General features: G+C 30.6%; 1 protein-coding gene across 1 annotated transcript in view; it reads left to right on the top strand.

Annotated features, from left to right (window-relative positions):
- Nucleotides 1–13,786, top strand: part of Smp_147450 (serine/threonine kinase) — a gene marked incomplete at both ends in the record, with an annotated part of 60,735 nt that overhangs the window by 16,522 nt on the left and 30,427 nt on the right. The window contains one exon of the mRNA XM_018789248.1: nt 10,581–10,703. Coding sequence (XP_018654710.1) covers nt 10,581–10,703 — 123 coding nt within the window. The remainder of the gene's footprint in view (nt 1–10,580; nt 10,704–13,786) is intronic.

Genomic DNA, 13,786 nt, shown 5'->3' with positions numbered 1-13,786 from the left:
AATCTCATTTATCAAAAACTTGATAACTACTAGTTTTAATAAAAGAGTTTTCAAACAACTTCTTATTGGAATATTCAATGAGCGAATGTCAATTCCTTTCATAGAAACTAAGATTATTCACACCATACATCTAATTACTTATCACTTTATTCTCGTGATATTTTGAATAAATCTGGATAGACAAACCATGTTTGTCTTTTATTTACACCAGGGATCTGGAAACATTTCAATCATACTCAATATTTTTAACCTACACTTATCAATTTTGTAATTATAACTAACCTAAAATTTCATTTTAAAGTAAATGCATATTTATTTACAATCTTAAGAGAGTATCAATTTACTTGCTCAGTATTTTCTACATCACTTTATCATTTACTTACATTAAAAAAACAATCAGAAGTCTTTGAAAAATTGAAATGCCTTCTTACTTTGATCAATATACAGAGACATACTTTTTTATTATAGGATTTCATCTACAAAAACATATCGTTTCGATTAGGGAGTGAATGATTGTCTGTTTCCACTTGAGAACTAGATTATCATAAATCATTAAAAATGGATAAACTACAAGTCTTTTAATTCTGTTAAGTTAAAAGGTAAATTGCAATCACTGAATTACTCTAGTTTCCGTAGTTCTTTGACATTTATTTCATTTACATAGTTTATGACTCCAAAGCATCAAATAAAAGTTTGAAAAGCAGACTATTAGGAACATTGGTATGAAATTTCATTATTCTCTAAGGAATTGTACATAATTAATAGACTGACTTTGATATTTTATGTAACTGCATTATAAGTAAAATGATAAGGAGATATATCCGCCTGATTTTGAAAGATTTAATTTGTTCTATTTACTTGCCCAAAAAATTCATAATTAAAACAAGATCTCCTTAATAAATCTCATGCACATAAACAATATTGCAAGTATGAAGTGTTTTTTTTTCATTAAGGCATTTGATCTTCCTTTTTTATCTATAAGCAACAATATTTTGCGATAAATAGGAATCACTCGTAAATTATCAAATTTAAGTTTAGAAAGTTAACTGTGTCAGTAATATATGAGTTTCTAATCATTTTATGGTAATTAATATTGACTATAGTAATGGTTTATTCATGTATGATTTGTTTTTTGTAAATAATTTTTATTGAAAATATTAAAGTAAATAGTATCGTAAATACTCTGTCATATATCCCTGTTGAAGTTTTCAATGAAAAGACTCAGAGAATTCACTTGTAATGCATGATTTAATTTGCCTTTTGAATCCTCAAGACGTTTCTTTTGCATCGACATTAATGAAATGAAGAGGCACTTTGTGTAGTGAGCGTACTAATTGTATCATATGGATGTTCATATTATGTTACTAGTAAATAATATTGTTACATCAGTATTTACGACGTACTTGACAGCTGCCTATCATTTAGTAAGACAGTTATGTTTTCATTTAAACTATTTTTGGGTAGCTGGAAGCATAATATTCAGCAACTGATAGTTAAACAGTACAGTTTTTCTATATGACTTAAATGACAGTTAGGACACCTAGATATTGTCAATTTGTCTTCTTCAGTGCATACTACCACTAGATTTAAAAGTTACTAAGCGTTTGTTAGAGATTTCTGTAGACATCGATGTGGATGTAAGTCATCAAAATAATACCAGATACATTTTTTGCGTTTGGTGTATCCCGTTTTCAATAGATAAACAGATGATTACTTATAAAGTTTTAGCTCAATAGTGAGATTTTGACTTCAACGATTGATAAACCAATAAAATAGCCCCGCCGTAATATTATCGTCCTCTTTAATGGGCGTAAGTGTAGTACAAATACATACCCTCCATTTATATAAAATTTTCAGAGGTGTATAGAACAGAACTAAAAGTATCTTTTCGTAATTGTAAACATTTGTCATTTATCGGTACAACCGTCACAACACTCGAACCGAGCAAACGAAATGCAATGCACATTCAAGTAACTGAGTCAAGTTTATTACTTAAGTAACTACTTATCTACCGAAAAAAGTACAGATAAAAAAACACCTAATAATGACGGTTTATTACTTTAAATACAGATAAATACAAAAAAGATCTAGGTAAGTTATACACCTGTGCATTAACATATAAATTTGTATCCTGTTGGAGACTGAAGTAATGGTGTGATAATGGTAACCGTGACATTACAGTTATATCGCATTGCCTGTCACGAATTATTAAACAAGTTTTAGGATTTTTTCCATTAGTCAAACCAATATTTTAAACATAAGGTTAGTCCACTCTGAGACTAGGATCTCGAGTACCATTCAAAAGTATAAAGCCTTTCTTAAATAGATTGCCAATAGGTTTTAAACGTTTCAATATTACTAAGAATAGCACTCCCACTTAACCGTTTAGTTATGATTGTTTCAGTCAAAAACCCTAAATTAGTTATTTTTTGTACTTAATGCTATTTAACATATCACTATCAATTCCTCATCACCACACACCCATCAAATCAAGGAAAAATATTCGCCTTGAAATAATCAGGTATAGTCTTCCCAGATGCCTGATAAGGTTTGAAAAAAGTCTAAAACATCTGCAGATGTGTGAAACAACAGGGTCGTTTCAATGAATGAAGTGATATTTGAAGCCAAGTCGTTAATAGTAGTCTGTAAACGGGTGCCTGGAGGATTTTAAAAGTTTGATAAATTAAGACATTAAATAGGAATAATATATTTGTAAAATATCAGCGAATGAATTTAAAGTAAATCCAACGTTTCGCCTGGCAATTTGGTCCAAGCTTTTTCAAGGAATTATAATCAAACATCAAAATTATCGAATATAAATAGGTACATGGTTCTTCGTTTGATTGTAAACTGAATACGTCATCCAATCAGCGTTTAAAATGTCTAAACTAGGTATATGTATTAGTGTGTAAGAGATTTGTGATGTGAAATGATAAGTGTTGATATAACATATTGTATATATACGTAAGTGTTGAGAAGAGAAATTTCATTTCACAATATGTTGTCTCTTGTCGGTCAATTTTTAAGAAAACATACAATTTTTATTATATGATATGAATCATATATGTCACAGCATGTATAAAATGAAGATAAATAAACAAAATAAAAATAAAAGAGTGAATTCTAAGAGGAAGAATGTAATTGGAAACTGAATATCTGTCGTATTTTAATGTTCCAATAATTGTTCAAGGAATTTCGATAAGACAACTGATTAGAATCATTGAATGTAAATGTAAAACGGAAAGGAGTTCAGGTTTTTATTTATTAATGATTAGCTGCCATGGTACAACTAATTGTATTCCATCCCTCCTATTAATATTGTTTGGATTAGCCCATATGTATAGGGCTTCGGCTGGTTGTCTTTCTTTGTAAGAGTTGAATGAATGGATTCTTGTGCCATCAAAATCAATTGTATGACTCGATTCTATCGAGTGTAATGCTATCGCTGACTTATTCTCAAGTTTCCTTACATCATCTGAGGACTTAGGAATGTGCTTTAAGCATTGTTTGTGTTCCTTCACCCTCGCACTCAGTTGCCTTAATGTTTCACCTACATACGTTGCATTACAGTCACTATATCTGATTTCATAGACACAATTCTGTTGTTCTTGTTTATGTATTGGATCTTTAGTTCTTACTAGTTTTGATCTTATAGTATTGTTTGTTCGAAAAAATACTCTTATATTTTGAATATTTAGGATTCTTCTAATGAAATACCTTTCCGATATTGTCATATCCCCTGGTGAATTATGAATGGTAACTCTAAGGACTATTTATCGACCAATGTATTATGCCTATTTCCTATTGTACAATTGTTACGTAACTAAACTATTCATATTCGTGTTTCTCTTATCATTAGCTTTATTTTGATCTTTGATTTATTATCATACGATTCTTGAGTTATAATCAGTTTATTGATTACTTTGGTTGTATAAAAACCCAGTATGTTTGTAAATAATGATTCATATTGCCGAGGCTGTTATTTGTGTTCTGGACTTAACGGGCTGGGCTAGGCAGATAGGAAGGACCGAATAGCAATCAAGACGGCTCGTACGATTTCAAGTATCATTTGCGTCCGATCAATAAATTCACTCCTCTCCAATCGCACGTTCATATATATTACGAGCCCATACGATATAACAGATATGATATCACCACTGTGTTAACCCATTCGTATTTCTTTAATCCTTTTTTTTATTGATAATGCCGTTGTTTTCTTTCTTTCTTAATTATTCTTATAATAAAATCCTTCGGATAATTGTTCATCATTAACACAGTGGTGATCCCAATTGACTAATGGTATCAACTATATAAAATCATTTATTTGTTTGATTATGATGATCGAATCAAAATCGTTAGACTTATTTTATATTCGTAAAAACTTCGACTTTACGAAAAGGATATTACATAAATGGTAGTAACGAATCACAAAATATGACACCTGGATAACAAACAAAAATAATTAAAAGGAATTTAAATACAATATATATTTATCTTAACTAATTGCTTGTCAGTAGTTCACGGAAATTATCGATACAGGGGAAAAGGTCCAAAAAATTCAGTATTACAATGTTCGACAACAAAGAATCCATACCAGTATTTAGGTGAGTGGTTCACAGTTTTGTTACTGTTGGGTTCACTGAGCTACATGGTTTGATTAGGAAGCTTTCGTTATCATCTTGAACAGAAGTATCAGCGATTATCGGGAAATTGAAAGTGAATAAACGTCAGAGTCGGTTGATTGAATGAAGAATTACAAACTATCATACAGTTACCATAGGTATTTTTATTATTTTGACAAATAAAACGGTTGGTTTTTCGTTTATTCGACTTACCATCCGCTTAGCACCTATTTGCTTCCAAATTTAAACAGTGAAGAGGCAAAGCAAAATATGTAGTTAAATAGTTTCTGTTTTTATACACATGGTAAAACATAAATGTAATTTATTTGATATTTTGTAATTTATAAGAAAAAGAAACACTAAAAAACATAGGTGACAGAACCTAAGATTCGTAGATACGGTCTGTAACTAAACGTCTAATAAACACAAAGTGTGATTGATGAAAACGGGTGATTATTTTTGGCACAATGATAATAAGAATTCAAGTGATAGTATCTCGTAATAGTTTCTTCTGTCATAGGTATCATCTCCTCCTTGATCTATATACGATTCGGTACACAAATGTTCTCAGCTCTCTGCACTGCTACACATCAATTATCAGAAAAGGGTTTTGTGTAGATTTTAGTAACTTTATAGTTGATTTCATGAGTCAATTGAAGCTAGACCACCATGAAAACTTGGAGGCACTCAGTGGCCGTTTCGTCTTATTGTGGGACTTGTCAGCAGTGCGCATCCACGATCCTGCCCAGCGAGATTCGAACCCAGGACCTACCAGTCTCGCGCGCGAACGCTTAACTGATAGACCACTGAGCCAGTATCCAACGGTGTTAGTGTCTAACTTAAATAATAATTATTCAGATTATCCATTTCCAATGTAAACTGTTATAAAGTATTGTTTTTCACTCATCAGTAACCGTATTATGAACAGACTAATTTTCACACTAACTAGTATGCTTTTCTTCTTTCAACTGTATTTGATCGTGTATATTCAATAGTTAGAAATTAAACTACTTATGGGCTTCTCGAAAACAGACACCATCGTTGTTACAACATTTAAATTATACTCTTTCACTTTTCATCAATAGATCTGCATAGTCTATTCGTTTCTCGTGTTTCCTTTGGTTAAGTGTAAGGTAAAGGTGTACTTATGCACTTAATTTCACAAAACTGAATGTTAAAAGTACTTTTTCAGTTAAATAGTCCTAGCAATAATTTCTTTACAAGTACATACCATTCTCACACTGGTTATGTATTAGAACCTTTCTATATTTTCATTTTCTTCATGATAACAACAACAAGAAAAAGAAGATTGGTTGCTCTTCTGACTTTCTTTTGTAAAAGATAATATGTTTTCAACCAGCTGACTTTTTTCATAATTCTTAGGACCAACAATTTAATGTATTTTGATTTACTGTAATGTATGTAAAAATTTTAACTGGTTTTTTGTTTATATTAGCTCTTGACAACCAACTAATGGATTCTGCACAGTGTTACAGTTTATTAGCTTTCTTCGTGTCCTTTATCAGAGAATGCTTAGTAATTAATTAGAGGTTATATTTGTGTCAATATTTTCCCGGACATGTATGCGAAGTTCATGTACGGTAATCACAGTAAGTGGTTGCTGATGAAGCGCCTCAATTAAGTTATCTAATAACGACAACTTTGATCAATATACCCAACAGCAGACGTAATCATAGTATTGTACTTCTTATCTGACGTTATTTGTGTTTTAATCCTATAGCAGATAGAGATAAATTCTAAATATACAAAATAGACCTTTAAAAATATAGAAATATAATTTGTTCATGTAAAAATTCCAAGGATACTGACAATGAATATGTACTCGTCAGATTATTTTTATGTGCTGTAAATTTGTCGTGAAATCTAATTATCTGAACCTTTTTTTTCTACAACACATTCTGTGAATTGCTTTCAAGAAATTCAATTATGTTTACCTATACAATAAACATAGATTCCTTGTTTCGATTGTTGCCTGTGTTTTAGTGTAGTTGTTTTCTAATGTGTGAATTTTAGTCTTCTCAAAAAAATAAAAACAAAACAATTTTATACTTCGATAAAGACTTCACAAAATTAGTTTCATAAACAAAAAAAAATGAAAATATATCTATAAGAAGAAAAGCAAATTGTATATACCAATTATAAGTGAAAACAAGAACCAATGATTAATGTATGGACTAGTTAAAAGAAATATTTTGTTAAAAGTTGTATTGTATTAGGACGGAAAAAATAGTACGTAGCTACACATTCTATGCGTGAAGTGATTTTATCTTCAACATTGACAAGATTATTTTTGAAGGTTTAAATATGTTACTAATACAACGCTTCTAATTTCATTTCATATTTCCAAGATTATATTAGGAGTCAGCATATAGGTGAACACAAATAGTTCTTTTTTTACAAACTTAGTTACCAGTATATTATTTCTAAAATTTGAATTTCATACGTAGCTTATCTTGTGTTCCAGTGAAACAACTGTTGTTGTCTTGAAGTGATGAACAACGTGTGCATATTTCGAAATATACTTCTGTATTCATTAACTATATTGAATAAGTCATCTCAAAATGAAATGTTTAAAAATAAATTACATTTACTTAACAAGGAGAATCGGTGTTTGTTAATTAATATTTATCATATTACCGTTTACAGTGTGCAACGCCGATTAACATTAAATTCATGAATTCGCATTTCATTTTTAAGTAAAAACTGCACATCTAGATAGAACGGGGTGATTTTATCAAATTTTATAACATTGCTATTTTAGTGGCTTTTAGAAATTACTAAATATAACTCTCCAAGTTGATTTAACATTAATGTATATGATATTGTCATACCTTTTACGTTTCTGACTGTTTTTTTGAAATATTGGATTTCTTTCTAAAAGTGTTTTGGGATCTTATGGTTGGTTCTAAGGATTCTATTCACTCCACCTCTTTTTTGATATGGTTACCCCCAGCAAAATTGCTCGAGATCGTAATTAAGTTACATTCATTTTACTTAGCTTTAGATAGTGGCTACCAATGGAATCAAGAACGCGTGTTTCGTTCTGTTTGAGACTGGTTGCTTTTCCAAACGTGTTGATGTTCAAAGCGGGTCTCGTACACAGTCTTTCGTTTTCAACATTGAACCCTTTATTTGCTTAGAATGCACATATCCTTAAAGAGGCTGATCAATTGCAGCTCTTAACGGCAACTGTAAGATTTAGAACAAACTTTACGTGATAAATCAAAAGTCATCTCCGTCGGACAAGGCGAAAGATTTAAACATATTAGAGGAATTAATATGAGGTATACAGTCGCTTTTTAACGTTATTCGATAACAAGATAAATAATACGGTCTTTCTTTTGACTAGTGAAAATATTTCGTTAATGAATGATATGCTGCTAGCCTAAATTCTATCATGAATGACGATGAAAATAAAGAAATCAAAGCTAATCACTAACAAATGCAAAACAGTGACAAACTAGATTTGACACAATTTTAATTTCATTTACATCATATGACGTTAATGATGAGTAAAATTTGTAAAAAACGTTTCTTGTAAGTTTTATATTCATTTATTGTTCATGTTTTTTGCTTCTAATTAATTTTGTTTTCTTCATAGTTAAAAACATGAAGAGAGTTTTTTTTATTAATTAGCACCGTACGTTTTGCTTTTGGTAAACTAAAAGTCATAAATTGCTTATGAAAAGATACTTTGGAGATTTACAATATATCATGAATCGGTGGACTAGTAAACAGCAAATAATCAACAGAAGTCTTTGCTTCCTAATGATTAGTTTATTCCTATGACTATATCTAATGCAAGATTTCCTAAAAAACAGTCTCAACTACGACAAAAAAGGCCCGAAATTAAAAGGCATTAATAGTCTATGGGCTTATGCATTACATAATCTTGATAAACGCTAGTTTTCGGACTTGGAATTTGAAGCTAATTGATACTGTAACTTCATTTATTTTACCATATTGTAATAATATTATTGGTGTTTCAACTAAACATATTGAAAACATGATTCTGAAATGTTATCAATGTTGACTATATTAGTGGTCGAGCCAACTAATCTTTAAGATATTTGTATCAATAATGTTCAAAAATATGCTCTTATTCATAGTCATTGGTGAATTGACTGAATTTATAAAGCAACCTGAATTGGTATTATAGATAATTACTCCAAACTGTATAAGAGTTACAAAATAATTATGTAAGAAACAAACATTAACTGTATATCGTCACACACATGAAAACAATTATCAGTTTTAATTCACTTGTTTTGGTTGTTTAAATCTTCCCATTGATGTATGGGACTGCAATCGATCAGTCTTTTTCGGCATATGTGCATCATGTGATGGAGTTTGAAACAAACATTTCTGGGTTCGATTCATGGGTTGAATTTCAACTCAGAAAAGCAGGTGCATTTTGCCGACGAGTCTCAAATGGGACGAAACGGGCGTCCTGGATCCCACCGCTAGCTATCATCCATCCCTACTCATAACTATCCTTTTCATTTGTTCATCGTTGATATGGGGTGAAAGATTAAAAACTAACAACTTTCGTAAAACAAATTTTGTGTTATGACATTTATTTCATCCCACTGATACGTTTCAATATTGTAAGTTGCAAACGAGTAATACTCAATTCTCAGTCATGTCCTTTCTAAATTGTACAATGTCATTTCTTTTTCGGTTATATAAAAAATAATTATGACTATACAGTGGTGTAATTCAAAACTTTTCAATATATCTAACAATTCACATGAACAACAGATCATTTCACATTGAAAATGTTGTTTGATAAGTTAAACAGTTTATATTCAAAATATTGATAAACTGTCATCTATATTTACAAGATATACGTCGATGTTTTCTGTTGTATGAATTCCTAGTTAACGGAATATTTAATACTCAGTCTGTTACATAATATTCGTATCGCCTTTCGTGTTTCTGTTATTCATTTTTCTGTAGTTAGTTTGATTTACTTAAAATTGTAGTAGCCTATAGACAGAACTTTTATAATACTGATTTTCAGCATTTAAATGATAACCTACTTATATAATGATTCCCCTTAGCTATTATCAGAAAAGTTACTTCAATTCCATCTACCCTACTTTAAATAGTTTTCAACTGACATGTGATAGATTGCCTACATTATACATTAGGTAATTAAACAGTGAAGGACTAGTTAGTGCTAAAGGCATTGAAACCCATTTCCTAATTCTCTGGTGAGATTTGCTTATGAGATGTTTTAACTTACTTTTCAGACTACCCTTAACTGATCAGCATATTGTTTACGTATAAAATCATCACAACTTTGAATTTTTTTAGAAAATATTACTCTTGTGATACAGGATATTTCAAGTGGACATAGTCTACTGAATCGGGAATTATGGCTTAGTTAACTATTTTTCTAATTTTCCTAAATACATATTTATTACATCACAAATATATTGTAAATATAAATAAAGTTTGTTTATGATGGGTTTTTTTTTCTGTGAACAGCTTGTTGAATGCAGTTAATATATAAATCTGCTTAACTTGCTCAGTCAATCAAGGTCAGCTGTTCTGGTGCTATTCATGTTTCGATCATATGGTCTATTTGCTTGTCGTATTTACAAATACAGTTTATTCATTTTACTTATCGTCTAACAATAATGACAAGTATAGTAATCCTAAACTCTATGAGAACAACATCGACATCATTTTTTGGATTAAACGATTTATGGATTTCTATTATTCAAGACATTTCATTAAAATGGACTGATAACATTTAAGTGTTCATAATACCATGCTTAAAAGTTGGTAAAAAACTCAAAGATCCTAAGAAATTCACATTTTCTTTGATCAACAATTCAGTTTTTATAGTTACTAGGTTCAGAATGTTTGCTCAATAAATTTTAATGCAATAAGAAATAACTATAATTTTATTCATATTATTATTTATAGGGTTATACAAAAGCTGTCGACTGGTGGGCAGCTGGTGTATTAATATATGAAATGGTCGCTGGTCATCCACCATTCTTTGCAGATGAACCGATAGAAATTTATGAACGCATTGTTATCGGGAAAGTAAGTGGATGAATGAATTTGTTTAATCATTTTTTTAAACATCTGTTGTACTCATTTTTTTAGACTTTATATAGCTATAAATAATTCACAGAACAAATTTCTAGGCAATGTTTACCTATTGAATGAGAAGTAGCATTGCAATAATAATGTTTCAAAGAGCACTGTCTTAAAAAACGTCATCCATCAAAAGTTCATACAGGTTATAATTTTAATCTTCGAAGATTTTAAAAGAGATAAACCTTAAATAATTTATCATTTTATGTTGTTTAGACATCATTCGATAAACATTCCTATTGGAGAATTGAGCATCATTGTTACGGACTGGAACATAATTGTTAATCAAATTTTGAAGAAAATTAGGTTACTTCTATTTTATCAAACTACTTAATAGGTGTTTCACATTATTATGACTGTTATAAGCAAAATTGTTCGAACAAATGTTATTTTAACGAAATTATTTATGTTTATTTATCAAACTTCTATTTGGCAATGTTATAGATTTATAAAATAAACATATCCATCAGCTTAATAATGAAATCTACGTTTATAGCACTGTAGCAATATCAGAAGGGGGTTTTGTGGAGATATTGGTAATTTTATATAGTTGAGATCATGAGTCAATTGAAGCTAGACCACCATATAAAACCTGAAAGCACTGGTCGGCCGTTTCGTCCTATTGTGGGACTTCTCAGCAGTGCGTATCCACGATCTCGTTTCGCGAGATTCGAACCCAGGACCTACCAGTCTCGCGCGCGAGCACTTAATTGATAGACCACTGAGCCGGCATCCAACGGTGTTAATGTCTAACTTCAACCAATCCACGAAATTGAGCAACCATTCACCAATGTCCTCAGTGACTTGATATCTCCCAACAGACCTGATTGTACTCCACTGGTTACTGCTTCTCACTAGAACTTCATGAAATACCTCATCGAGCCAGTCACTAGGGAGCAATAAACTTTCACTCATTATGTCTTTACAATAAACGAAGCTTCACATGTTTACATATACTAGTCAATAACCCATTACATCCTCAGTAACTTGAGTTGGTTAATTAGATTCTGGAAACATCATTTCATTACAACGTAATTAGACAGACAAAAATGAATTAATAATATAAATTTTTAAATAAACCAACTGTTCTGTAAAATGAAATTTCATCAAGCGACACAAACGTTTTTGGAACTTTTGCTCAATGTAGTTTATTTCATCCTAATAATTTTAAGTTTGTTAACCAAAATGTATACAATAAAAAATAAAAACACAGAACGTCTTCGGGAAAACTAAGGCATAGTAGTATATATACACAGTTATTTCAGCTTGGATAAAACTATTGTTATTAAAGACTAATTTAATTAGTTTTTTAATTTTTCCTTTAAAAAAGAATTCACCACATGTAACGTTTGTAATGTACTGAAGTAGGTATACTTTTAAAACTAAAATTAAGGTATTTTACTCCAGATATAATCTCTATTTAATGACATATGTTCACATAAGTTTCATTTGCCGTACATCATACTAAAATTGCATAACAGTGACTTACCTTTAGCATAATAAAAGATCTTTGGTACGAATTATCTTAAACCATTTGTTTGCAACAACAACTACTGCTGCGTACGCTCAGTAACGATACATCACTATCTCTCATACCTAAAGAATGACCTAAAAGCGAGTATACAAACATTAACTTGGTAAATATGATGTATTGAACGAAGTCATAGCACTTGGATCTTTATTATTCTCAAATATGGATTTAAATGGCAGCATTTATGTTATCCCAGTACTTTACAAAATCATGTCCTGTAAACTTACAGATTTCACCATTTAGATGAGAGATACAGGTTACATGGAAAGAAAAATGTTGAAACACATGAGAAGGATTTTTTGGTTAAGAGTTGAATATGGAGAGTTGTGTAGTGTTTCAGATTAAAATTAAAGCATGAAATAAGTGTGTTTGTAGCATTACCACTAAATTATTCAAAGAGGAAATCAAATGATTATCATCTATGAATTTCATTCATAAATACCCATGTCAATAGATTCCGAGTACACCTACCGTACAATTTTTTTCGATTCCACTATTGTTTTCAAATTTTTTCATTAACCTCGTGTCTGTCTTCTTAATTTGACTCTTTCAGTAACTGTTGGCCTATCGTATAATTTTATTTATCACCTAGGAATGCTATTACTGTAATTTCTGATAAAATATATAAATTGTGTGATGATTATTTTGAAACTTTCGATCTATCTGGTTACGAGAGTTTAGGGAAAGTGTTTATTTGTGATAGAGTTTGTACGCAGTTAAGTATCTTTGTTAAAGTTACGTGAAGATCAGTAAGAAAAACCCCGTAACGATCATCATTATTAGCTGGAAAATTTAAGAGAAATTTTACAGGAAATATGAGGTCAAGATTCTGAAGGCATATTTCTTTTCTCATTGATGACCACTTCATACGCTATTAGGATATTACTGAATTCACTGAAGAGTCTCTATAGAGGCAAATATATTATACTTCTTGACATAGAGCCCCCTGCTCCAATAAAAAAATTATCCAAGTTTTTCTGATGAAGTGAGATATATTCGTCAAAGCTTTTATGGGCGTAAATTTTTGTTTAATTGTTCTTGTGTAATTATCAGCAGATGCAAAAAGAATGACAGTTCAACGCAGGAAATCTTCTCGACGATGTTCTTTACAGAAGCTCTACAACCGTATTTATAGTTTTTTCCTACAAAGTAAGCTATAATAAAATGAGAGTATGTTGAGTTATTGACAAAACAAACTTGATGACAAAGTGAATAAAATAAGACAGACATCTATGGACAATGGCCTTCCTTTCAAGTTCACTGCCAATACTCAAACGAAAAATTGAGTGGAAATAATTCATACTATTATTTGGAAGATATTATATACTAACATTGTTTACAAGGGGAATACGGCAGCTGAAATCTTGAAAATACGATAATCGAGTCGTCTGATAAGAATATTTTTTATCTGAGCTACGAATTATATTTTTCGGTAGGTAACTGATTTGAAGATTTGTCAAGGATAAACCCCTGCATCGAGCCACCTCAATTAGTATCT

Source organism: Schistosoma mansoni, chromosome W (assembly GCF_000237925.1).
Source record: "Schistosoma mansoni strain Puerto Rico chromosome W, complete genome".
NCBI lineage: Eukaryota > Metazoa > Platyhelminthes > Trematoda > Strigeidida > Schistosomatidae > Schistosoma > Schistosoma mansoni.
Note: the sequence above shows the minus strand (reverse complement) of the source record. Positions and strands in the feature narration are given on the sequence as shown.